The sequence below is a fragment of the Cryptomeria japonica genome, chromosome 10 (genome assembly GCF_030272615.1).
Source record: "Cryptomeria japonica chromosome 10, Sugi_1.0, whole genome shotgun sequence".
Classification (NCBI taxonomy): Eukaryota; Viridiplantae; Streptophyta; class Pinopsida; order Cupressales; family Cupressaceae; genus Cryptomeria; species Cryptomeria japonica.
This window is the reverse complement of record NC_081414.1, coordinates 696,708,343-696,735,839: the sequence shown is the minus strand read 5'-3', so window position 1 is coordinate 696,735,839 and position 27,497 is coordinate 696,708,343. Positions and strand designations below refer to the sequence as shown.

General features: G+C 35.6%; 1 protein-coding gene across 1 annotated transcript; it reads right to left on the bottom strand.

The window, feature by feature from the left end:
- On the bottom strand, positions 1–27,497 carry LOC131055801 (protein PIN-LIKES 6). The gene is made up of 10 exons (XM_057990145.2): positions 26,209–27,497; positions 23,591–23,670; positions 22,720–22,844; positions 21,582–21,703; positions 20,976–21,167; positions 19,102–19,176; positions 18,528–18,628; positions 10,740–10,792; positions 10,317–10,505; positions 1–531 (listed from the first exon to the last, which is right to left on the bottom strand). Exons 1-10 carry the CDS (start codon positions 26,362–26,364, stop codon positions 407–409), a joined length of 1,218 nt encoding a protein of 405 aa, XP_057846128.1. The 5' UTR covers positions 26,365–27,497; the 3' UTR covers positions 1–406.

The following is a 27,497-nucleotide window of genomic DNA, read 5'->3' as shown; positions in this document are numbered from 1 at the left end:
TTTACCAAAATTAAGAAGTCCAGATCTATATTACTTTTACTGGTAGTTTCTTTGCTCTCAGAAAAAAGAGTCATGCAAGAAATCACATCTATACATGAGCCATCTTTCCAAGGAAAACCACCTTCACGTAATTTGTTTTTCAATTTACATATGCTACATAATTGATTTTCATCATTATCATTACAAGGATGGCCTCAGCCATACTTAAATACATATAACAAATCATTCCCTTAAATTTCCAAGGACTTCACTTAATGGGTGAAGAATGTTTGTCCCCCCGCCTGCCTGTCAAATAGCAGATGCTTCTCTTTGTTGAATGTTAGTGTAAAATAAGTGCGCAATATGATGCTGGCAATTTGGCCTACCAAAAACAAAATTCATTGGTTCTGTGGTCCTTGTGTTGCTATCAAAACAATATGTTCAGATACAGTGTGATCCACATGGTCATAGAAAACATCGCAAAGATGTGAACCCAGAATAAAATTGCCGAAGCTTCTTTCTCTGCAAAGCCTCTTAAGTTAGCGACAGCCCCTGTTTCCCAACATAGCAATCAATTAGCATTCTTGCTTTGTATATGCAATATATAAATCAGAAGCTTCAATCCATTGCAATAGAATTTACAAAGCACACAAAAAGGTAAAGAACTGGAATACCCAGCATAGTTAACATTTGATTATGAAATTCATGAAATGTAGGAGCAGTAAAACACACTGTAAAATAAAAACTATTACAGAGAAATATTGTTTGACTAAATTGAATACGTTGATTTTAGTTTTTTAAAAATATTCAAGGAAGAAAAAAAATAAGAAAGAAATTGAAGCAGAAGAGTGAGGAGGATGTTTGGTGCTAAGTGAGGAAGACAAAAATAATCCTCCATGTGAGCAATGAAGTCCTCTTGGTGATCTTCGTCTTCTTGGTCACATCATTTTCTTGCTTGGTGTGTTCCTTGCAATTTGTAGCCTCTATTTTACACTGCTTTTTTTACTTGGTTCCTGCCCATTTTATAATCTGTGCTCCTTTTTGGACTGGGGCTCTTGACATAATTTTCATTTGTCATTAATTAATCTGAAGAGACTCCTTGTCTGTGTGGGGTGTCCAATGTATTGATGGACCACACACATGAAGTGGACAGAAAAGTTGGAGATGGCTATCCTGGTGAAAAGTACAGAATTAAATCTGGTACAATTGAGCAGGACTGAGCAGGATGTTGATAAGCATTGGTGGTGAGAAATTTTGTAACGGTGGAAGTTGTCAATAAATCTTTCAACCAAATCCTATATGCAGACAATCAGGAAACTACAAAAGTGCCTGTATCAATGTGCTTCTCTACACCACATAACTACAGAGGAAATCTCAACAGTGTGTTCGAAGGAAGAAAAGAAATTGGAGGCACAGACAGAGTTCTCTTCCTTGCCCAGAAAAAACCTTATTGTTTACCTTGATTCTATATTTTATTTATCTACTTGAACAAAGAAAAGCTCTAACTTCTAGGAAATTTTGGCTGGACTGCTTCTACCTAGGGAAAAAAGTTGGGTATTTATGTTTCATTTTGTAGATGGTCCAAAAAGGTTTATTTATGGTTATTTTTAAAAACTCCAAGATGCAGAGAAAGTTGATCATCCTAAAATAAAAGTCAGACTGTTTAGGACCTTCATTAGGTCACCAGATCTTAAACCCCTAGATTTAACCATTCGTACCACTCCATGTTGGATTAAAATTCATTGTCTCTCCACAATTGTGGTTTCCACTGCTGCATAATCTTAACTGCTTGGGGAAGTCTTAAAAGTCAAAGACACTAAATTTAAACTTCCTCATTTGAATACTATGGTTCTATTTTCAGTCAAATCAGATAAAAGTGCTCCTGAAATTATCTGTTTACACTCTGAAGCTTTTCCATGTGAGATTAAAGGCCTATAGGTGGGCTTAGCTCTTGCTTTTTGTGTAAGCATGGTGGCCATCTGAGATAAGAGTGTCCTTTGCTTAGGACTAATACAGAGGTTCCCACTGATCCATATTGTTAAATAATAATAACAAAATTTAAATATTAAAATTTAAATTAAAATATAAAAGAATATAATTAAATATAATTAATTAAAATTTAGTTAAGTTAATGAATGGTTGAAAGACATGGAAGGAAAGTTGTGACTCCCTCAACAAGAGATATAAAAGGGAGAAGAGAACCTCATTTGAGAGGGGGGACAACTGGGAATCAGAAGGGCAGATCTGATTTAAATAAGAATTGCAGATCTGATTGTGAAAGGTTGTGTCCCTTTCAAAGGGCAGAAATAATGAAGAGTTGCACTCTTTCAAAGGGTGCTAATGGTGAAAGGGTGTGTCTCTTGCCAAAGGGCATACATGATGAAGAGGTGTGACCTCTCCCTCACATTGAGAGATATAAAGGAAAGGAATCAAAAACATCCATGAACATCACCATCGATCAGATCAGATCAGAACTGTTATTAAGTTACAGGCAGTGACATCCTTGTTCTTGGTGGTATGCATGGGGATGTGTTTAATATGTATGCTTAATATATGAAGCCTGATAATGTTCTTATGCAGAATTTAATAGTAATATTAATATAGACTGCAATATGTATGGCAGTCATACTTAATATCTATATCTATATATATGTTTGATCAGACAAATAACAATATAGAATGTAAATCAGAAAGAACTCTTAAGTTAATAACAGTAAGAAAAATATGTTTATATATAATGCTTATTACTACTGTCAGCATTGGAGAAGTTGGGGATTGAGTTGTTTCCAAAGAAAATCCAATCGATAGGATGATTCCCAAGATAGGATAAGGATCAGCGTCCCGTAAACTTTGAGGGCATGGTCCCAACTCCAAGATAGGGCAAAGGCTTGGATGTGTAAACTTTGAGGGAGCCTATTGTATTTTGGTCTCTAAGCGCTTTGGTAACATAGACATCCTCTTCTTCCTTAGAGTTAAAGCAGTAACAAAGGTTGACACTTGCATTAAGAATTATGGATGATAAAATTAATTATTAGTATGAATTAATTATCTAGTATGGTAGATGAACAATCTACTTATTAATAAATAATAATTGATAAATTAATTGAACTATGGAATATCACAACAGATTTGATTCATGTTAAGATAAATTTGTCTCCTAATCAATTTAGTTTAAGTCATAAGTATATGGAAATAGATTAATTATGGTTAAAACAGGCCTAAACCTACTAGGGGACATTACACACATATAGAGAGGGCATCTCTCACAAGTTGTCAACTACGGATATAATTACAGGAAACCTTACAAAAACCTTCAGAAACACTATTTTACCACTAACAAATGGTTAATCATACAATTTTTTTCTTGTTCATTAAATTTAAAACATAGAAAACGATAGCATAACAATGTAACAAGATGCCATAAAACTCATACATACTAAAACACAAAACCTTATAACTAGAGAAACCCTACAGCAGAAAAAAATTCACTATATCTTAATAGCCTTTTACAAGTGGTACAGTTCTTCAAGGCCATACATAGGACTTAACAATGATCTAGATTCTAAACTAGCTCCAAGGACCTGCACTGAGTCTTAGCAACTCTGAAAAATACAACAAACATGGAAAATGAACAAAAGAAGACTTAAAATGAAGTTTCCAAGCTCCCAATGCTTCCAACAAGGAACAAGAACATTTACACAAAGCCCATGACTTTCTATTAACCTACCACAGTTGAAGAATGGAAGTCCAAACACCAAAAGAGGATTTGAAACACTTAAACTCTTCATATTACACATATTGCTAGCATTTTGGTGAAATTGCTAGGCCATTTGCATTTTGGTTGCCTCTGCAAACTGGTGAATGTGCTAACAAAAGTTTTCTAGGTCATTTTGAGATTTGCAACTTTGTTTTGGAAACTCTAAGAGATGTGTCATACCATCCCAGATGCCCTCTTGACTTGATCACAAACCCTACTGTAACAAAACACACTATAAGTAATGAATTCTGAAACACTAATGATGGGAAACAAGACCCTGATCGTCCTATAACTTGACCTGAGTTTTAGAATCACACCTCCACCATTAGGATGCTAGAGAGATTCATTGCACCATTGGGCGAACATCATCCAGACTTGATGGCACATTTCTCTCTCTGTCTGACCTAATGCACCTGTACTCCTTGCTGCTTTTTATGAGAATGAATCCTCTTAACATCCCCAATACTTCTTCAAAGAACCCTTCCATTTCCACTAGTCAACCTCTTGTATTTAGGTCTGCTTGCCAATATGACCTTGGACTTTCCAAAGTAAGGATGCAAAATAAGCATCTTCCTATTCAACCTAAGCCTGTATTGGTTATTCTTCATGTAATAGACGACATCTATTTAATAGAGATACGGGCTTCTAAAGATAATGTTACAATTCAAACATCCACTGGAATTGCATCTACCTACACAACATCCTAAAAACTCAAGAGTAGGTCCACAGGACAACTTACATTGCTTGATAATGGTCATCTCTACTTGTTGCAACCATCCTGAAGCGTATGGATGTGGATGGTCTGCCATCTCCAAACCAAGTTCACTAAACAGTCTATTAGAGATGAGGTTTGCTTGCAAACATGTATCAAGCATGGCTATCAACCTTTTTACCTTTCATTTCGATTTTGATGTGGAATATTCGAGTGAGCTCCTCTCTATCATGTGAGCTAGCACCAACCTTCTAAACAACCTATCCACTTTGGAGCTGCATTCCATCTCTTTGGTTTTATTTTTATATTGAGAAAAGTGCTTCGTATAAAAATCCAAGGAACAGAAAGTTACATCATTATATAATTACATCATCTGAGCATTATGTTTAAGAGGAGGATTCTCTCCCTATACGGGCAAGGAAAGAAAGCACTTTAGCCTATGCCCCAATGGGAAAAGAGTTCACATCTCTTCGATCCACTCAAGCTTATCTTGTTCAATCAAAGCCAACTCTTTATCTAAAAAGTCTCAACTTCCCCATATTGAGAGGGGAGGTACCATCTTGAAAGATGGCATCACATCTTGACCTCAAAAGAAAACCGATTGCTGCCAACTGAGTTGTATGCCATTAACCTTGCAGCTGTCCTATACAATCCAAGAATCCCCTTAAGATGGTCCTTTCCTAGAGAGAGGAGTAATAAAAAGGAAATTGAATTCATTTTACAGCCATCCCCAAAAGCCTCTAGCTGTTGGACATTTGTAGAAGATATGATCAACTATTTCTTCTTTCCCACATACAGTGTGAAATGCATCTACAAATCCAATCTTGTTCAACCTTGCTTTGACAGCTAAACCCTGGTGTATTACTAGCCATCCCATCACTTTATGTTTGAAGGATGTTCTTGTTATTGAAATAACTTGACAGCATTGTTGCCATCTCACTTCAGGGTCTTGGACCTGCCATTGTTTGTTCAATAGGAGGGCAATGGAATTGTAGTGGCAAACTTGATTATATATATTATAAACCATTTGATTTAGAGTTTAGGAAGGTTTTTCCAGTGTTCCACTTCCACTTCCTCCAATATGGATCTACACTCTATAAATACATTTTTTAAAGATAGTGCTCAAGAATCACATTACATGGTTCTTGAAAAGCGGAATGCGCATAACTCTCATACCAAGTAAGAGCATGCCCAAACAACTTCAACCTTGCAAGCAATATTTGTTAAAGAGGATACATCTTGTGAAGGCTGAAGTAAACCTTATTTGAGAGACCCACCGATTACGCTTGTCCATGCTAATCTTGCCATCAAAGGGATGAAAGTCGATCTTGACCTCACCCTTTAAGAATCTCTCGGAGGTACTATCTCCTTGCTCACAATCAGCTTTCTCAATTCCTTTCCTTTATGATACTCATGTGAAACCCCAAGCTTCTCCAGTAGAACTTGCATTATAGTTTCCAGTCTATCCACTTTCTCTTCTATACGAAATCTTTGCAACTTCCAACCTTCTAAAACATGCTTCTTTGTCATCAATCACTTCTATTGCATTCTTATTATCCCCCCCACTCATTCTAGTAAAGGGCATAAACCAAAGTAATCAGCATCAACTTAAAAATGCCACAAAAATAAGCTATAAGAACCTGCTTTGATACCACTTGATTCATAAACAAGAAGGGTATGATCACTTGATTCATAAACAAAAACAAGCTATAAGAACCTACTTTGATACCACTTGATTCATAAACAAGAAGGGTATCACTTAATGCTACTGTCAACTGTGGATATCATTAGAGTAAACCTTACAACAACCTCCACAAACACTAACCTACCACTAACAAATGGTTAATTGTACAATGATTTTTTATTCATTAGAATTGCAACATATGAGAGCATAACAAGTAAACAAGATGGCATGAAATTCATACACACTTATACATAACCTTGTTATTAGAAAAACCCTAAAACAGGGAGAAAAATCCAATAAGAGACTAAAACTTCTCATGTCCAACACCATCCCAAACAACCCCTTAACTTCATTACAGTCCCTACTTTGACAAAACACACTAAAAAGCAACAAATTTCATTAAGTTAATACATAAGACTACTCCAAAGACTGATGACAGAAAACAAGCCTAACAATCTTACAACTTGACCAGCATTTTCTGATCACTTATCTCTAAGGTGGTTGTCCCTTCTAAAGACAATGTGACTGAGGGATTCCAGAATGGGAAAAATTGTAACTCTGGTGAGGATATTGTTATTTGCCCTATAAGATAAGTGGATTCTGAAACATATGTTGAATAGTAAGTGATCATGACTACCCTACACCCATTCCTTTGGATTGGGAAGGAGATGTAGAAGTTGAATCTAACCTTGTCTCTTTGAATCACAGTAGAGGACTTTCTGGTGTATTATAAGGAAGTGTCCTCCCAGGTTCTCTGACACTGAAGCTATTCAAAACCTTCCAAGAATTGAAGGACCTATTGGTTTTTGTACAGGAGTTTACTTAACTTCAAAGGGTAGCTCCAAGAGACTAAGTTTGGTCCTAGTAATTATAGCCAAGGGCTACAACAGATTTTAGTGTTACTCGGTACTCCTATGCTTTGCAAATATGTTGCATCAAGTGATATTTCTATTGTTGCACTGTTAAATCTTATTGGCGATGTTGAGACAAGGAAACTTGGAGACCCTTTTAATTTGGGATCAAGATCTCTTAAAAAGGGGAGGAGAAAAAACATGCTTTTAGATCTCCTATTACGATTAAAAATAGGCTTCAATCTGATCCCAGAAATATTATCCTTCATTGGCTTGTTTGTGAGCTAAGCTGTTGTGGTGTAGGGGGGTCAAATTAGATCCAAGTTGATGTGGCTTACAAATGGGGCTAAAGATACTAAACAATTCTTGATGATGCTTAAAGCCAAGCTTACTAGGGAAAGAGTAGGAAGTTGTTGCTATTGTAGGGGTGCTTTGTTCTAACCCTAAGGATATTTGTAGATCCTTCTTCTTTGACAACAATCTCTTTAGTTCTAATCGTATTAATGATGTTATTATTGATAATACGAATCTTTATAGTAGGATTATTCCCAGTAAACTTTTTGAGGAAGTTAAGGGTATTGAAACATCAATCACTATACATGAAATTGAGTCTCTGATTTATTCTTTTAAGGATGAAAAATCCCCAGATGCTGATGTTTTCCCTGATGAGTTTTATAAAGTGAACAAAGATTGAGTTTCTGGAAATCTTCTAGTTGAGTATAAGGAGATTCTGTAAGTTGGTTCCTTCCACAAGAACATTAGTAGAGATATCATCAAGCTCTTTTCTAAGGGGGCAGAACACAACTCAAAAATTAGAAGTCGATCACCCTGCTTGATGTTCCCTATAAAAATCTTGCTAAGATTTTAGCTATTATACTGCATGGTTTTTAGCAAAAAAAAAAAAATCTTGTACAAGAGTGAATTTGTCCAAATTAGATTTATCTTGGATTACTGATCGCTAGCCGGGAAAAGACAGCTTGGGCCAGAGATTCATAACTCAACATTTGTATGATTGCTATATTTTAAAAAACCCTGTGACAAAATTGAATGACCTTTCACCCTTTTGACGTTGAGGACTCTTGGCTTTACAGAAAGATTTTGCAAGATAGTGAATCTCCTATTTAAGGATGCCTCAGCTCAAGTTGATATTTATAGTAATAGCTCCCTGACTGAGCCTTTTGGTCAGCAGAGGTCTATTAGATAAGAGTGCCCTTTGGTCTCCTCCTTTGTTTCTGATGCCTTGCATTATCTACTAAGAGATGCCCCTCTGTTGGTCTCCCTGTTATAGGTATTAGGCTCCCTGATGAATCTAAGTTGTTGGGACTCAATTTGATAATTACACTTCTTTGTTCCCTATAGGCTATTATTGATCAAGAGTACTTTTCCTATCTTACTTTCCGGCTTGGCCAGCACTGCTGTAATTCAAGGTCCATAATCTCTTGGCACAGCTCCCTTATTTTGGGTTGGCATGAGATTCCCCTTGAGTGATTTGGTGATCTTGGTTGGATTGGGATTGGCCTACTAGATTGGTCTTATATTTGAGTACCCCCTTTGGTCTTAAATAGTGATGTGGAGGAACAGGTCTTTGGTAGGATTGATAACATGACTGCAAACTGGTAATGCATAGACTAGCAAATTCTCACCTCTTAATGCATTTATGCTTCTACTTGGTTGTTTTCATAAGTTATTGTGAGATTTTTAAAGATTAGATAGGAAGGCTAACCAACCAAAAAGGCATGTTGTGTCCTAGGACTGGTGTGCTCTTCCTCATTCTTGTGGGAATTAGATTTATAAATATAAAGTTTCAGGGCATCGTGCTAGCTGATAAGTGAATTCTGAGTCACGAGGGGTGGAGAACCTTGAACAGTGTTGGTAGAAATAATATAGTAAAAGAGTCCCTAAAACAAGGTTTGGAAGGAGCTCATCCCTTTGACTTGCTCTTTGGGACTTTTCCAATTAAGCCAGCAGGTTCTCCAGTATTTGGGAGTTTTTGGAAAGCTTAGAGTTGTTAAGGCATCTTTTGGTCAATCGTGAATCCTTCTCTAGGAGCATTACAACTGTCAAAGGTTTAGATCTTTTTGGTGGAATCTATGTTGTAATAAATCACCTTTATCTCTAAACAAAGGTTGTTCTGCTAGAAGGTGGTTCTAAGGGTATAAAATCTTTAACAGATGTGTTTTCCTGGAAGACTATGAAAAGGAACCTTATGCTTCCTAAGTCATCTTGGAAAATATATACTTTGTTGGTTAAATTCCTCCAATGATCTTCCCATGTTTCATTCTCTCCCTTGCTAGAAATCTCTTACAGAACTCTGTATGATAAGATGTCTCTCTCCCAGGAGATGTTTTATCCTTTGAACAGTAAGTCAGGACTTGATTATCCTAAGCTTTGGCAGGATAGCTTTGATTATTTTTGATCTTGTATTTAACCAAAAATATTGTGTTTTATGTTGCTATTGCATCAGAAACTTCTTGTGGGCACCACTTCGTCTTCTTTTGGGTTTAGTATAGGCCCTTTTCTCTGTGTACGATATGGACAACTGTTGTTTCCATCTTGTTTTTATTTTGAATATGCTAAAAATGTCTGGAATTTTTCTGGAACGGAGGAGATCATTTACAAACTTATGGTCACAAGATCACTATTTCCTCTTTAAGTTTCTTACTTAGAATCCCATCACTGTTCACAAGGACTACGCCAGACAGTGTGCTTTGTATGCAGATCATGCTGCTAGAGGCCAGCTGCCTTCTTGTTTCTGTGAATGCCGACTTGGATGGTGCCTTGGATCAGTTCATTGTTTTTCATGTTGCTCTTAGAGCTTAGTAAGGTAGGCTGATTAATTTATTTATGGATCACGAGGCTGAGACTAGCCTGGTTGAGAGTGAGACCTTCATGGACTATCTTGGTTTGAGAAGTTACTTAACAGTCATGCCGATGATATTCTGAATATTGTTTTACAAAAGAATGCTAAAGAGTAATTGGGTCTGATTAGGGTAAGTCTTGTTAATTATCTTCTGAGGTTCTGTGAGTTGTTACAAACTGTTGATTTTTCTATATAGTGGCTGCCACTTTGAGCCCCAGACTCCTAATATTATCCCAAAATTCAGTTCTCACCTACGCTTGTCATTCTCTGATGTAATGTCAATGTTATCTATTATGTTTCACTGCCTTTGGGCTTATATTTTCTGTAATTTTTTTTACTTTCGGCAATATAGAAAAGAGGATATTCAAAAAGCTTTAGCACTTAATCATTGAGTGAACACTAATATCACACATTTAGAATATTAATACCAAGAGACTCTTAAAATATGATAGATAAAAGAGCAATTGAATTACCTGCAAGAATGGAAGTTGGCATTGTGTGCTGAAGTAGCAGAACAAATCGAAACATTTTGTCATTTGCAGGTAAAAACCCTAATTTATCAGCCAAAGTAACAATTCCAAGACCAACAGGAGGCACCAAGATTAATCTAGCAAATATAATGGCTACAGTTGTCCGTATCCCAAGCTTAGAATTTGCTGGACCTGTAATAAGATCTGTCAGTTTGCATACGTGCAAATGATCTAACCAGTATTATATTGCAAGATTGCATCAAAAGGTAGAATTACATTATATACCAAGTAGTTTACCAACAAGTTGATGGTAATTGCACAAGCTTGTGAATGAACTGAATGACAATTTTAAGATTTAACAGCCAAAGTATTATTTAACTGAACTGAATGATTATTTAATTTAGCAGAAAGATCTGCCAAGCTTACCTCCAATAAGGTTACCACCAAGAGCCAGCATAATGCAAGGAATCATAGCACCCCTGTATATAGCAAACATAAATGGATTAATTGTTATCTCCATTTAACCATGTACGCCCTAATATTTTGAATCTTTAATAGTAGATTTATATTTTGATCCAGCATAGTAAGTTCTCCACATAAAAACTAGCTTATTAATACATTGGGGCATGTAACTAAAGAATGTGGATGGTAAAGAGCTCAGCAATATAATTGAAATGGCAACATATTGTCTACTACCATAGAGCAAGAAAATAGTTGGGATTAGGAGGAAGGCAGGCAGTGACAAGTAGCAATTTTGATATTGCAAATGATAATGGTGCTTCAGAGGCTGAGGAGGAAGGAGAAGGTGATACCTCAAACCCAAATGCAGGACAGCAGAACCCTGGTGTGGCATTGCACTCAGGGAAGAAGCTATCTTCCTGCACAGTGGCATTGGTTAGGAAGATAACAATGGCGTTGTAGCTTCCAAAGGATCTGCAGATTTGGATTTAAGGGATGGATTTCTAGTTGGCAAGGGTGTAAAGAAGGCTGGCTCGGTGCAGTACAAGGAGCCCCATGATGGTGGCACAGAGGCTCCACTTGATATGAATCAAGTGATGTTGGCAGAATCAGTTACTAAGGAGCAAGCTGTACAGGACCATAGGTTTTATGCTTCTTGTAGGAATGCATATAACAGTTTTCAGTTTTCATTCTTGCAATGATGTTTGTAATTCCCTTCCCATTCTTCATAATACATTAGAGGTAGAATGCTCTGGCCCAAAGAGAGCAGAAAATCCTAACCACCATAGAAGTGATTCTAACACGTTCTTAATGTACTCACTGTTCTCTGTTTTAAAACATCCAACTGACATCAAGCTGGCAAATGATTGGGTTATGGAAATTTCATCTCAGCAAGTAGTTACTTCTAGCTGTAGGTAAGGCATGGCATTTCGTTCATAACTACTCATTAAATATGGTTGTTTGTAATGCTGGAACTTTCGGCTATGTTTCTCTTAGTCTTTCTTCTCTATCTCAGTTTCTTTGTATTTCAAATTTTTAGTATGGGTGAGAACCAAATAGACTCCTCAATAATTTATTCCAAAAAAAAAGCTCGGCAATAAACGGTTCTCTCACTTCTCTGCAAAATAAATGTTGAATTACTTCATTATAATTGCTAATATTATTCCCATATAATATAAATCTTGCATGCATGGAGGCAGACAACTTTCCTAAAATGTTTTGTAAAAACGATATGAAAACAAAGAGAAAGAGTTTCAGGTTTCTATCTTGCTATATTACTCATTAATGACAAAATCATATTGTGCCAAGAATCAGAAAGAGGTACATGAAAACTCTGTAAACAAAAATATTGGGGACACAGGCTAGGGTAAAACAGCAAAAGTCTTCAACATGTTATGCTATATTAGTTCAGATTTGCAATATTTTAAGAAGAGGAAAATGAAAAAGATAGCCAAAAGAAGATGCATAGGAACACATGTGCACACACATATATACGTATACTGTTTGTGCATGTTAACTAAAAATTGGAAAACTGTTCCATTCAAATCATTCCAAGAAAAATATTCAATCACGTAGAAAACATCAAAACACCATTTATGGATTGCAAATAGCTTTTTGACACATAACCAAATTACTAAATGAAAGTTCAGTAATAGGATTATGCATGCTACCTATGTGCAATTCTACCAAACAAAGGTCACTAGACGTTAAGGAAAACTGTGCATAATGCATTGGCTTTGTGCTATGCAACACTAAATGTGCTAAGACCCTAGGGTCATTAATGCTACACAATTGAATCACATATCTGGGCTACATCCTATCAATGTATAAACAATTTGTAGATGCAAAAAAAAAAATTAATACTAAAACATTTGCACTAACTAGTAACACTTCTACACAGTCAAGACCTATGTTCCACAGCATTTCCAGGATGGCAAGGGGCGTGTTTCAGGGATGGCAGTTCAAGGGCTATTTTTTGGGGACAGCAGGGGGAGCGATTTATAAATTCCCACAATCATGTTGATTGTCACAGACAAAAATCTCCAATTGCTTAAACCATGTCCAATCCCACACAACCCAAGGATATTGATAAAAGGCACAAGTGTCATGACAATTGATACTTTAAAGGAACATGAGGGTCTCTTCCATGCAAAGTGTTAGGTCAACAAACAACTAAGGCATGCCATCGTCAATAGTTGCAGCCAAAAGAACATCATTGTGCAAGATGCAATCAAGCACCTAACTTTCTACCAAAGCACACACAAGACCATAATCTCTAGAATGATTACAACAAGGTAAGGACAATCACTTGAAACATTCAAATATGCAACCAAACCCATGTAGAATATGGTCACTTGTGATATCACACCACAAGAAGTTTGAAACATTCTACTTGTGAGGCCATATGTGCATGACAAGGATGGTGTGTATCAGGGGAAACCACAAAAAAGAACAATTTCTATTGGTGATTGATACTTCTATTTTTATAAGTCTTCATTGAAGACCAAAGTAGCCTTAGTATTTGCTAAGAAAAGCCACAACATCATCTCTCTCACACACACACAAAAGTTTGTGCTTCTCATGGTTCATCTTAAGACACTACACGAGACACCAAACACACATTGGCATGATGCAAGGTTGCACAAACTCTATCACAACAATAGTAGCTCAACAAAGTACTGCAATAATACATGAATGTCTATGAAGAGCACAATGAACTTCCTACACTACATAGTGCAACACATGATTAATTTGACTCTTAGATGCCCTCTTACTAATAGCCCTCTATATCACAAATCTATTTGGGAGAATGATGAAGTTTGTCACCAAATTCAAGAACTGATTGAACACAATAAGAACAGGCCTAGCTCTTGCCCATGTAACAGTCTAATAGTCCTTGCACCAAAGAGAGATGGCACATGGCACCTCTATAGTAACTATCACACAATCAACAAGATCTCAATGAACAACCAATATCCTCCTTTGTGCATCAAATCTTGTTGGACCAACTTTACAATACACAATTTTCTACAAAGATCGATCTCAAGTCAAGATATCCCCAAGTGAAAGTTCATCCCGAAGATGTTTGGAAGATAGAATTCAAAACCGAGGAACTATATGAATGGATAGTTATGCCTTTCAACCTTACCAATGTGCCAAATTCCAATGATATTCATGTGTTTGATGAATGGCATCCTACAACCCTTCATGAGTTCATTTGTCATTATATACTTGAATGACATCATCATCTTCAACAAGTCTTGGTAAGAACATGTGGGGCACGTCTCACACATCCTAAACTCTGCACCAACACAAGTTGCAAACGAACTCCTGTGGCATAGTGCAAATGCAATATCTAGGTTACATCATTGATCACACACATATCCATGTAGATTTAAAGAACATCAAGGTGGTTCAACATTGGTTGACTCCATGCAACATCACTAAATTGAGTAGATTTCTCGTTCTTTGCTCAATCAAATCATGTGTGCCAAGGCAACATTCATTTGGACGTCTAAACAACAACATGCTTTAGAGAAATTCAAGCAGCAAATCTACATAGTACCTAATCTAGCAATGCTTGAAAATGCACACACATTGAGATTCAAAATGATGTATATAACTATGCACTCAATGCAATACTCACTCAACATTCGTACCCAATAACCTGCCAGTCTGATACATTTAATGACATAATGCAGCACTACACCACCTATGTGAAAGAATTGTATGTCATTGTTCAAGTTGTTAAGCAATGGTGACACTACATTCTAGATGAAGAGACAATCATTCATTCTAATCATAAGACACTTCAATTTCTACACACACTAAACAAGTTGGAGAATGCATGCCACATGAAGTACCTACAAAAATTCCATCTAGTGATCAATCAAAAGAGGGGAAAAGACAATAAAGTGAAAAACTGCCTCAACAAACCACCAATTCACATGCTAATAACAAGTGGACTCACATGGTGACAACTTCACTAACAAGGAGAATCTCTACTCCACAAATTGAAATTTCACACAAACCTACATCACAATCATGCAAGGTAAATAGGTTGGTAAATTTCCTTTGAATAACAAGCTTCTTCTCAAGCTTGAAAATATTTGTGTTCCAAAGGGCACACCTCTCCAACGACTCATTTAGGAGATGCACTACACCAAGGCAATTGGAAATTCAATGTTACCAAGATCTTGATGGTGCTACATCAACATTTTAATTAGCTTCACATGTGTGCAAACATTAAGCAAGAAGTTCAAGGTCTACAAGTCCTAAAATCCTCGTTACATCATCAAAGTTCAAACCCATGAACAAGAAGCTCAAAATTTAAACACCTCTTGCAATTTGACAAAGGCTGTAGAAATCTATCAGCATGGATTTCATGAGCAAACACCCTATGGCAAAGTACCAAAATGATATGGTATGGATAGGTTTGCAAAGATGGCCATAATAATTACTTGCAGAATAGCATCACCATGCAAGTGACTACACTCCTTTTATTTGACCAAATCCATTGTCTAATAGCCACCTAAGATTCATCCATGCACTTTGGCAATCTTTGTGGGAGAGATAAGATATACAATTTGATCAGCCCACAACCTTTCATTTGCAAGTGGTAATGTGATTCACTACTTGAATTGCACACTTCTAGACTTATTGCTCATCGACAACCTATTTTACATCTAGCATGCCGACAATACAGCATTGCACATTTCAATGAGGTATAACTTCCCAAACATGTCTTGGAATTCAGCTTGCAACACCGTTGGCATATCCTATTGTGCACCACCACACTTGAAGATAAGCGCACAAGAATGGGAAGCAAATGAAGTGTATGAATTTCTGAGGCAAATTCAAAGTTTTCACCAATAGGTTCAATAGATTCTTTCGCACCAACATCAAAAATATAAAGAATGCCATGAAATGCATTGCATACCTCATTCAACATCAATAACAAAGTTTGGTTGCATCTTCAGTGAATGTTTCTAGGGCCCACACTAGAAGATGAAGCCTCTACACCATGATTCATACACCATTCTGCATATAGCTGACCAAGGTTCACATCATCTGTTTAGAGATGACTAAAGCAATGCAGTATGCAGATTTATATTTAAAAAACTTAGCAACTACTTGCCAATCTCGTGAATATTTGCAAGTCAATCTATAGCTTCACGTAACTCACTGCCCAAAAATTGCAAGGAAAACTCGCAATTTCATCAAAAACTTGCCTGCACTCAAAAAGATCATTATGTATTGCTTTCACGTTTTAAGGTCATTTCTTTTATGCAAGGCTTCGAGTGGATATAGAGTGCTCAAAAGTCACTTTTTAAGTTTGTTTTAATGCATATATGAATGTGCATGAGTTTGAAATTATACTAAAAAGTCTACTTTCACTGTTGATAGACATGAGCTCTGAAAAATTAGGAAATGACTGCCAAACATATGTCAAAACTAAATAGTCATTTATCCAAAGGGCTTTTAGAAACAACACAAAATTAAAATTTTATTTTTTATTTTGTTCTAGGCAGGCTAGGTTTTTTTCTGTAATTTACCTTTGGCTAGAGTTCATTTCCATTTTCTTGAAAAAAATGGCATCCGCGAGTAGGAGAATTGGCTACAAACCTAAGAACCCTACTTAGAAACATGAGGTAGCAAGTAGTAGTACAAATGTAGAAATTGTTCTCTACAACTATGCAATCAAGATATCAAAATAACCATAAATCGCCTCATTTATCACCTTTCTCAAAGCCCTTGCTGAAATGTGCCATGTACACAAACAACTCTCAAGGGGTCGAGGAGGTGAAGGCTCACTTGACAACATATGAGCAGATGAAAGCAAAGAAAAAACGAACATCAGAGGCAATATGAGTTCTTTAGAGTCAAAGGGAGATTAGTCATTAGCCAAATATATGTTTTTTTCCATTATGCCATAGATACAAGGATTAAGCAATGTGGGTGGCCATAGTGTGCAACTTTTGTTGGAAAGTACTATGCAGAATAAGAAATTGTTGCATGAGTCAAAGTTGACATGTGCCAATTTTTGGTACAAAATTCTATTTAATGTTGCTATGAGTCCTTACTGAGAGCAATTGGTGTCACTGCATTTTTTGAGGCCATTCACACAAAGAAGTGCAACAAGTTGACCCAAAAGCCTTTGAATGGCCTTTTCTTGAGGTAGGACTCTCAATTGCACGCAAAAAAGGTAGAGGGGGAAAAGGCACATCATGCCCTTGACCTCAATGGCATCAATCCATATTCTAATTGGGTTGCTAAAGATGTAAATCCAATATTTAGTGTTAAAAAGAGAGTTGATTTGATGAGAGAGGCAACTGAATGGTAACTGAATGTGGCATCATATAAGGGGGCAAAAGATGAGACTGGAGAGCCATCAAGGGCAAATTTGTTGCATTTACAACATGATCCTATGCTTGAGGCTCTTGTCAAGGATGATACCACTAAACCACTTTGTTCAAGGACACCTACAGAATGGTAATAAAGTTTTATGAGCTTTAGTAATAGTAGAAGAAATTTATGATTTGTAATTTTTATTATTTATATTGAATATTAGAGTTCATATGCATTGAACTCAATTTTTGGTCTATGATGTATATTGAACTATAATTTTGATCTATATATGAAGGAAACCAATTTAATATTCCATAAATTCAATAATATGCATAAATTTTATTAATATTTTTACAAATTTAAGCATTTTTTAATTGATAAAAATGTCGAGCTTTTCCTTCAGTTTCTGTTGGGTACTAAGGTGCAATCTTCAGCAACTCTACATTCAATTTCCATTGCTCACAAATACACAATGGGGATCATTGCTTCTCAAGAAAAGGCAAATGATCAAAGCACAACCATGCAGGCCTTTGGGAAGATTGTGTGCACCATGACTTCCATGCTCTCCTCCACAACACTCGAACCTAGCACACAGCTCTTGATGTCATCTCATGCCAATGCCCATGACTCCACACATTGTTCATCACACACAATTGTGCATAATTTTGTGAAAACACCTAGCAACTTCAACAAATCTATACATGAACAACTTCAACCATGTAATAGAATGCCAACCATTAGGAAGCAAAATTAATAAGCAGCTGGAAGATCCACAGTTCAAGATGTTTTGCTACAACTTTTGATGCATGTTTTGTAACTGAAATGTATTCAAAATATTTGTGTGTTTCCTTCACATTGAGGACAATGGCAAATATCATATAGTCATAGGCAAACCCAATCTGAAGTGTTAGCCCATCCTGGTCACAAGAATCTTCATTCCTAGCCACGGTTTTTGTAAACATTCATTGTAACTTATCCATTTGTTTTTGTGAATAGAAGTAGCACACATTTGCTACAGTCTTTTACTTCAATTATGTATTTGATTTACTATGTCTTTTATTTTCCATTTACAGAATCTACTAACCACCTGGGATCCAGATCAATTCGAAAGTAAAATTAATAAATTATTTAGTTTTTATTTCTTTGTGTCTTCTATGTTAATCTCGCTATCAGCAACCTAAAAAACACTGCTGCATTTTCCTTAAATTGTCATTCTTGACTTAGCATTTTATGTGTATCTTTTTCTACAGCTCCAAAACTGCAATGTCATTCAAAATTGATTTTGAATCCAAAGAAGATACAATCACCACAAATCTAACTGTTAGAATTTAAAACAGCTTTTATCTTACTTGATATGTAAATAAGCAATTCAAATATGAACTTAATGGAAGAAAAAGTGTAACATACCCAAGAATGACACAGGAATCAGTAATAAAGAAAAGCGGTGCATCATCTGTCAAAATCAAATGCTTTAGAAAAGGAGTGATGCCAATGACCAAAGCAAGTATCTGCAAAATGAGAAACTAAGTCAATATTATTATCTAGCTTCCCACTCCCATCTTGGAGAAAAAAGAAACAAAATGAAAATCCCCACACATACAATCACTCTATTCGTCTCTAGAAAGATGATAAATTTTAAGAAAGCACAACTAAAAAAGTGTTCCACTCATACTTTATATATCTCCCTATTTAAAAAAAGGAATTATAACTTAAGTTAGTGATAGTAAATTAAAAAGATTATTGTCTAACCCAATTTCTTATAGTGTAAGGATAAGACTTATTCACACTTGACAATAAGTAAAAATGCTAGTTCTTTCCCAATTAGCAAAAAAAATGATCCTGAGAATTGCAATCATTAAAAAATAAAGAACCAGTGGTACAGAGAACATAGTGGTGAGGAAGCAACGTTTTGTTGACAAATTAAAAGTTTTGCCACTTCCGTTTTCATAGTCATGGTTCATCTGAAAGAAAAAAAACTCACCGAGGCTATTATGGGTGGTTGAAGTATTTGCTTTATTTTTGAACGCTCTAGAAATGAAGACACTTCAGCCATCACCTGCATAGTCACATTCATCCATGTTAAAATATATATAGAAAAATTAGAAAAAATGGTACATGAGAAACATCACATTCAGTAGCCTCAAACAAATAAGCAGTCCAATAGTTGGGCTTCTCACATTACAGATTGATAAGAATAATTTAACAGGGAAAATAAACTATTTACAAGCTATAAATCCAATTCTCACATGTTTCATTAAAGATCCATCTTGCTCATTATTGAAATTTGAGTTTAGCGACTCTGAATTCTAACAATTCATCCTCATCCTGATAGTGGATCAGAGTGTGAACCGAAATATTGATGCAAAAAAGGCAAAAATAAACTTACACAGATGATTCTAGAAGCACTCTAATGTTATCCTCATGGTCTACGGAAAATCATATTTACTAAAATTTGTTAGCCCTTCACTATGATGCATACACTAAAAATCAATTTCTAAAGTTCTTAAATAATTTCTGTAGCTCCCTTTGCTTCAGAGCATCCATGTTTGTAATTTTTGCTTCTAAAAAACAAACTGGTATGGAAAAAAGAAAATAATGGCTGCCATGAGAAACCTTAATCTCGACGCAAGTCACTATTTCAAATGAAACTTTTCAGGTCTATCTCTAATAAAATCTGAGGACACATAATGATATTATAGAAATCACATAATTTTAATAGATAACTCCCAGTAAGTTGTGAAAAAAATTATTTCAATTTTGTGGGATTCTTCCACTACATGGATTATTTTAATACACTGCACATGACTAATCATTTCTTCTATGACCTTCCACTCTCTTAATCTGGTAATAATTACAAGGTAAGTGCACCCATAAATCACTAAAGCACCTCTGCGTGATGTTAGAACTAGAGTCTAGAAGTTCCAATTACTTATAAGCAATGTGTTGGGTATGGAATTAAAATGCTAAAAAGACAAAATATGAAATGCCACAGAAAATGTTGTGTGATGTGACAGTGCATGCATAGGCTAAAGTGTGCTAAGAATAAATATTTCAATTCAATAATTAAGTACCACGATTTCCAGCCTCCAAAAGGTCTCTGATTATGGATGCTATGCATTTTTCTAGACATAAGTAACACTCAAATATGATGCCAACATGTTTCATGTTCTAAGACAGACAGCATTTGTAGAACGTTAACAGTCACAGAAATCTTTTTGGCCACATTTTGCAAAAATGAGCAAAATTATATCATCCTTTCCACCCCATTGCTGTCAGGTTTACCTGGTGCTGACATGTCTGCTACTAATGTGCCTTGACTTGTGCATCACTAGCATAGAGTAGGAACATTTTTGGGTTTCCAACTAGAGTATAATCTTTCTTTGCTGTTAGCTGTCTTAAGTCCTTAAAAGAGAAGGGAAACCCAAAATAAAACAGCAGCCTATATATGGAAAAATGATTGTTTCAGATATAATTTGAACCAAACGACAGTTTATAAGTAGCAAAATGCTATCTCCAAATGGCACAGATAAGGATACATGCAACTCAGTAATGCCACATAGTACTATATATGAAGAGTGATCTACTGACAAAACTCCTAATGCATGATTGCATGATTGTAAATACGAGAGATAAGAATCTTTCGATTGTCACAACAGACAAATATAAAATATGACAAACTCTAGTTCTGACAACACAGAATTTCATTAAATAATCAAGTAAACAACAACAAAGATTTCAAAATTTCCTATGATGCTAACATTTTTGCAGTGGATAACGTTGCAAGAAATTTTTCACTTTCATGACTATTGCTGTAAACAGATCTCAAATACATAAAAATCCTAACGTGTAACTTACCCCCTTTACCCTTGAGCGCCAATCCAATGGTTTTGAAACATGATCAACAATCCCTTCTTCAGCTGCAAGCAACGGGATCCTTGTTGAATCGGCAATTTCTGTGTTTGGTTTAACCCCATCAGCCACAGAATCTTCTGTTGCTGGGGGTGAAAGCATATAGAATACATAGGTGTACAGAATCACTGCACCAACCTGAAAGATTTGCATTTGTAGCCTCGGTCAAATATCCAAAGAGATACATTTAAAACTTAATTTTTTTAATTCATTGAAATCATCAACACTGCATAAGCCTATATAAAGTCCTTAGGATGATTTTTGATAAAAACATACTAGATTTCTCCTTATATATTCTAAACTTCTAAAGTGACAAATTTCAACTTTCAAGCTATCCAGAAAGAAAGCTTAAAGCCCATAGGTAACATATAAGTGCAATCTTATACACGTGACACTTTCATCTGCAGGGAATTTTTGAAAGCTCCTTTCTTTTTCTTTATCAGCAGAAATAACAGATTGCTTTGGATTTCAATATTAAAGTCTGTATTTAAAACAAAAGCAACAATGTGCCAAAAATATCATCCAATGTTGGAAAATTCACAAAAAACATACCCATTGACCAAATGATATGTAAGCACTCCCAGTTTCATTGCACATTTTAGAATCGCCAAATGGATTATTTTTATCTCTGCACATTGCGCCAATCAACACAAGGGGCACATTCCCAATATTCCCTGAATAAATAAATAAATCAGATTCTTGAATCTCAAAAGTGAAGTCAAATAAGCATTTTGAATTTAAATATTCATAAAGTACAACATCCACAGGTGCACATGACAATTTTATAACTTGAGAAATTAACATTCCAATATTGATCTCTTCATGATAAAAATATCCATTTTTAGGAAAAGCTCTAGTAATGATATATAAAAACTTAAAAAGTAATGAATTGCAAATATATATCTAGTAATGATATATAAAAAGTTCTAATGATAACCACATACAATGTATTGCATGTGTAATGTAAAAACAACAAATTGTGTTCATATCCTTCAAATAAATGTTTCATGTGTAGAATAATATGGAATCTTGCAACATTAAAAATACAAAAAAGATATTAAAAATAAATATTAAAAACCAAGTGCTGAGATTTTTTAAAAACTTGAAACTCAGCTGTGAGTCATTATTTTTTGGGCCCTACCCATACACTTAGCTTAAGATAAATAAACAACTATCCTCCCTAGAATCCAAAAAGAAAGAAATTTATCAAACTGATCCATATTTGGATCCAGGCACCAAGACAATGGAGACTTCATTTATAATGGACTTTCCTTGGTTAGATCAAAAAGATATGGAGGCAGAGGCAGCAACCGTGAAAGGGCAAGAGGCACAAAAATAGACAAAGAGAGCTGAGGTAAGTGGCAATGGGACTACTAGCCAACCTTGATAAAAACCAAATTCAAGACAAGTTGGAGTCTTGTAATTCTGACAGAAACAATTCAAACCTACTATAAAGGTCCAAAATGCATATGCATGTCAACAATAATCTAGATATAAGTGATAGTAAGGTTCTTCATTGAAGAATCTCAAATCATAAACAAATTGTTATTCACGATCCCTTCTTTTAACAGATAAAATAAATCTCATTATGGATCTTTGAACCAATATTTGATTTCCAAAGTTCTCATGCTCTCGGTGATACAAATCAAAAAAAGATGAAATGAAATTAAACATGGAGAATAATCTGTACCAATTCCAATTTGCACAATTGTAAATTTGAAGTATTCCTTTGGTGGTCGAACAAATAATGCCACACCTAATCCTATAAGCGATCCAGAAATTGTGCCACACACAATATTCATAGGAATGAACCACCTGAATGCCAAAAGGAACAGTTAGAAAGGTACAGCCAAAACCAATATTAAGATTCAAGAAACAAATCACATATAACAAACATTAACTGGATTAATCATGTTGTATAAGGCCCTTAAAAATAAGTTCTACAAAAAAAACCTACGGTATCCCCCTTCATATCATAAATATGAGATGAGATTAATAGAAAATGGCACAGAACCTAAAATTAAGACAAACTGAGAGGTTAAAAAGCACGACCAGTCATTAATATGTTATACAATTGTTGAATGGCTTTATAATTTCTGTGAATATTCAGTATTGCTAGAGGATTAATAACAAAATTCCTGAAATAGTTCATTTGAAGTTTTAAGAGAACTTCTTTGGTAAATTGAGGTTTCAAGTTTCAACTATTTCTATATCAGATTTAAAAATATTGATCAGCTAACCATCCTACAAGTATATAAAAAATTCAAGTCCGTAAAACATTTGTTCATTAAGAAAATATGGCAATCACTCATGACATGTTTCAAAAAACGGATTAAAGACTCTGAAGCAAAAGTGACCCAAGCTCCAAGTCAAAAAATCAGACCCAGATTTATATGTTAGTTCCTTTTAGCCTTTAGGCTGTAATCTGAAATTGAAGCATATGATAACAGCATTCTACTTTAGTGTTGGTAACAAGGCACGAAATTTACTGAAATGCCTCATTCAGAAAACAACCTACATTACAAGAGTAAAAACATAAAGGGTTACTAAAATTAGATTACCATTCCAGCATTTTTTGTATTGTCACAGCCCTCCCCAACTGTGTGAAGATTAGGCATGGCAAAAAGAGTGTGAACACTAGCTGCAAAGAACAAAGGACATTACAAATAAATCAGAACAAAAAAGAGGTATCAAATTACATATCGAACTAGTTCCAATATTGAACTAAGAATTAAATGCATTTTCCGCATAAAAATTGAAAGATTAAAAATCTGGGAGGAGTGATGAATGCAGTGAATGGTAACAAAACTTGTGGGTACGTGTGTTGTAGAGCATGCAAATAATGTCAAAACTAAAATATTAATATTGGCCAGTTACACATTTAACTTCACATTCATGGTAACCCCTAAACTAGAGCACACTAGAAAGCAACAGATCTGAGGTAAAGACTTCTATGGCTGCTTCATTTGCAGCAAACTTGATAGAAAGGTGCATTTCTAATAAGTAGGATTTGCAATCAACAAACTGCATTCCACATCAATGATCGGTTATTCGGGGTTACAGGTTTTTTGAGTGAAACTAGAACTTGTTTGTTACAATAAGGATCATTCAAATTGGATAAAAATGGGTTCATTGAAGCACTCTATGCGTTCCAGGGCCTTGGCTCCATTAGGGGCTGTGACTGCTAATGGCACTGTGAGTGAAGACATGCTCTCTCCAACAAATTGAGATTGTTTAAGAGTCTAAGACGTTAGATTTCAATGTAGACAGCTATGTTCAGTTCAAATGCCAGTCCATGATTGAAAAGGTAATGGTTTTCATATTCTTTTGCTATGGTGTTTTGTTTTCATTCAGTAAATTTTAGAACGGATCAATTTTTTTTAACGCTGACCAATTATTGAGCTGAGCTGAACTGAAGACGGAAACTATGTTAACCTCTTCAGAAGTCTTTTCTTTTCTGTTAATTTTAAACTCCTCCAATGTATAAAGCCCTAGGAGAAAACTTTCCCATCGCTATAAAACTATTTTTTCTTTGCCATACTAAGAATTAAGAAACTACTCAACTCAATAATTTTCATATGAATTTTCAAATTGAGCATTTAAGGGTAATACGATATATGTAACCTTTGAATTATGACAAATTGATAATCAGAATAAACTTTAAAGATTTCCAAATGCTTTAGTTTCTGTTCTTTTGTGTAATTATGTTGAGCCCAAATCAAAATTTTAGAGTGCCGATTCACAGACTTTTTTCCAGCTATGCCGGATACTATTAGTATTGAGTTTTGATTGGGATCCATTTTGTTGATGAGAAACGGAGGGACTGCAATTCGTATTTTCAATTAAAAATTACGGAAAGTGGAAAGTTACAATCTTGCCATACAAACTTTTTTAAAGGCTATTTTCCCAGAATACTTCGGGAAGAAGCTGGAGATGACGCATATAAAGGTAGAAGTTTCCTGCACCCACTAAAGATATTTTTGGAAAAAATATTGTCGAAAGGCAGGTTTTTATCTGATGTATTTATGCGCAGCTTAACAAGTGTCAGTTACGTTTACAGTTTCTGAAAAATTCCAGTAGATAAAGAGATCTTAGTTCTTATCTCCTCTCAGACCATTCTTACTGCAAATTAATTCCACAAATCTTCAGCGGCAACATGGCCTAGAGAGTAAAGGTCGCTTATAGAGGGCCAAAAAAAAATATCCCACAGCGGACAGAATAAATTTGCTACATAACAAATTATAAAAATTGGGCCCCAATTCCTAATCTTGGAGTACTGTTCACAGATATCAACAATCATATAAGAACATAAAGTAGAAAATAGCCTGAAACCATTCAAACTCCCCATAAAGGCCACAGAATTCCGGATTAATCGATCGAGGGTAATAAAACAAAGGCGGGACCACATAATATCACAGCCATAAAAGTTGCTTTTGATTCACTCAAGGCTTCGTACAAATGAATGTGTTCATGCCAGATAGACGCGCGAATACTATGGTTAGGATGGACCCCTCAGCTGCAAGGGTGTACTATCAGAATAGTAGAGATAATTCCAAGGAAAAACCCTATGCGCAATGAATTTTTGTATGAGAGCCGAACAAACAGTTTACAGAGGTCCAGTAAACAGTTTTATTTTTAATAGATGATTCTAAACTGAGCCAGTTCTGTTAAATCCATAGGTTTATGAGGATTAAATAATTTTAACAGAATGGAAAGAAGTGAGAAATCATATCATAGTGGAGCCGCGAGTATCTTTTATAATGTGCAACAAAAGATTTTTATGCCCAATTTGATAGAGAATAACTTTTTTCCCAGTTTCTTCATTAAAAAAGGCACGAAAATCAAAAAGTTTTCAACAGCTGTTAAACTAAAGGAGCCTCTGGTAATTGTTGAAAAAGTTGGGAGCTTAAAAGTCAAAGCGAAGCTACCTTTACCCTAACAAAGTGAAATTCTAAATTAGGAATGAAAACAATAATTAGGTGTTGAGAGCATTTTTAAGCTAACATGAACAAAAGCTTAAAGGACAATGTATCGCGTAATAAGTGGAGAAAAACAACAGGACGTCACTTATTCGACATAACCAGTGGAAAGCTCAGCACCATCATGTTTTGATGAAGGAAATCAACAGAAAAATAAAATCACAGGAAGTCCGGTGAAGGAAAGATAGACAGATAAATACCCCGTTGAGAAGCTTTCTTCCGCTCGGCGTAAGAATGTTGACATACTTGGAAGCCAAAATAAATCCAAGCAGGCACATAACAAAAACCTTTGCAATCGGTAGAGTAGAAAATTTCAACATCTGAAATACCGATTCATTTTGATCCTCCATCGCCATTAGACTCAGTTCTGCAACTGCTTCTCAACTTCCTTTGAATGCAAGCAAACGGTACAAATATTAATATTGACGCGAAAACTACGCGGATCCTCTCGCCGGCCGGCCTTAAACAAATGTTCTTCAGAATTCAACCAAGAAAAAGTCCTCCGACTTTTAAACACAACACAGTTTTCAAGAGGCACCGTTTTTTAACTCATGCGCTAACAGCAAAATAGAAAATTATGTTCCGCTTTTTGGCCAAAATCCTTCAGTTAAAGTAACTGCTCAGAAGGCAACGAAAACAAAGAAAGAGACGTAGTGATACTTGCGCTAAATATAGCGCAAAACCGATCCAGAAAAAGCAATGACGCACATGCGGACTAGAACAAAACTTCCTTTTTTTTAAAAAATTCCTAAACCGACGCCCAACTGATCCTCCTAAAAATTTCACTGGCCGTATTTGCTGTAAATCCGCAACCTTCTGATTTCACAAACATGCAACAATTGTTCTCTGATACTTCAAGACCGAAAGAATATCAAATATACCCCTATTTCTCTGCGTAAACAAACTCGGCCACAGAGAATAACACCGAAAACTACACAATGCAAATGCCGGTGCAGATCAAATATTAGAAAATTTGGGCTATATGAAAGACAAGGAAAGAGTTTCATCGTCTATGAATTTCTTCCGCTGCAGATGCATCAGAGCAACTCTGAGGATAAGAATTCTAAAGCCGGCAGAAGAGAAAATGATGGGAACAACAATTGCGACAAGATTATAAGGCGAGCAATAAGCATGCGTACGAAACTCAGAAACGGGATGTACGGACGACGAAACACACAGACAAACCCACCTCTCAATTAAGGATTTTAATCTCTCACGGCTTTTATAATCAAATCCAGAAAACCTCGGAAGCCAAAATACACTTCTAAAAATTTCTACAATTTGAAGAAACCCAGCAAACCCGTGTTGTGCTGGAATTCCTGCGCGTTAAATTGTGTGTTAAACGTTGAGAATCTTGGTACCAAACGTTTCATCAACAAACTTGAAGCATTCAATTTTCCAATTAGACCGTCAGATGAAAAGTCATTATACCAGTAAATTCCAGATCAACGCAATTCTTCAAAGAAAAGAAAACGCTGTTTAACGCTGT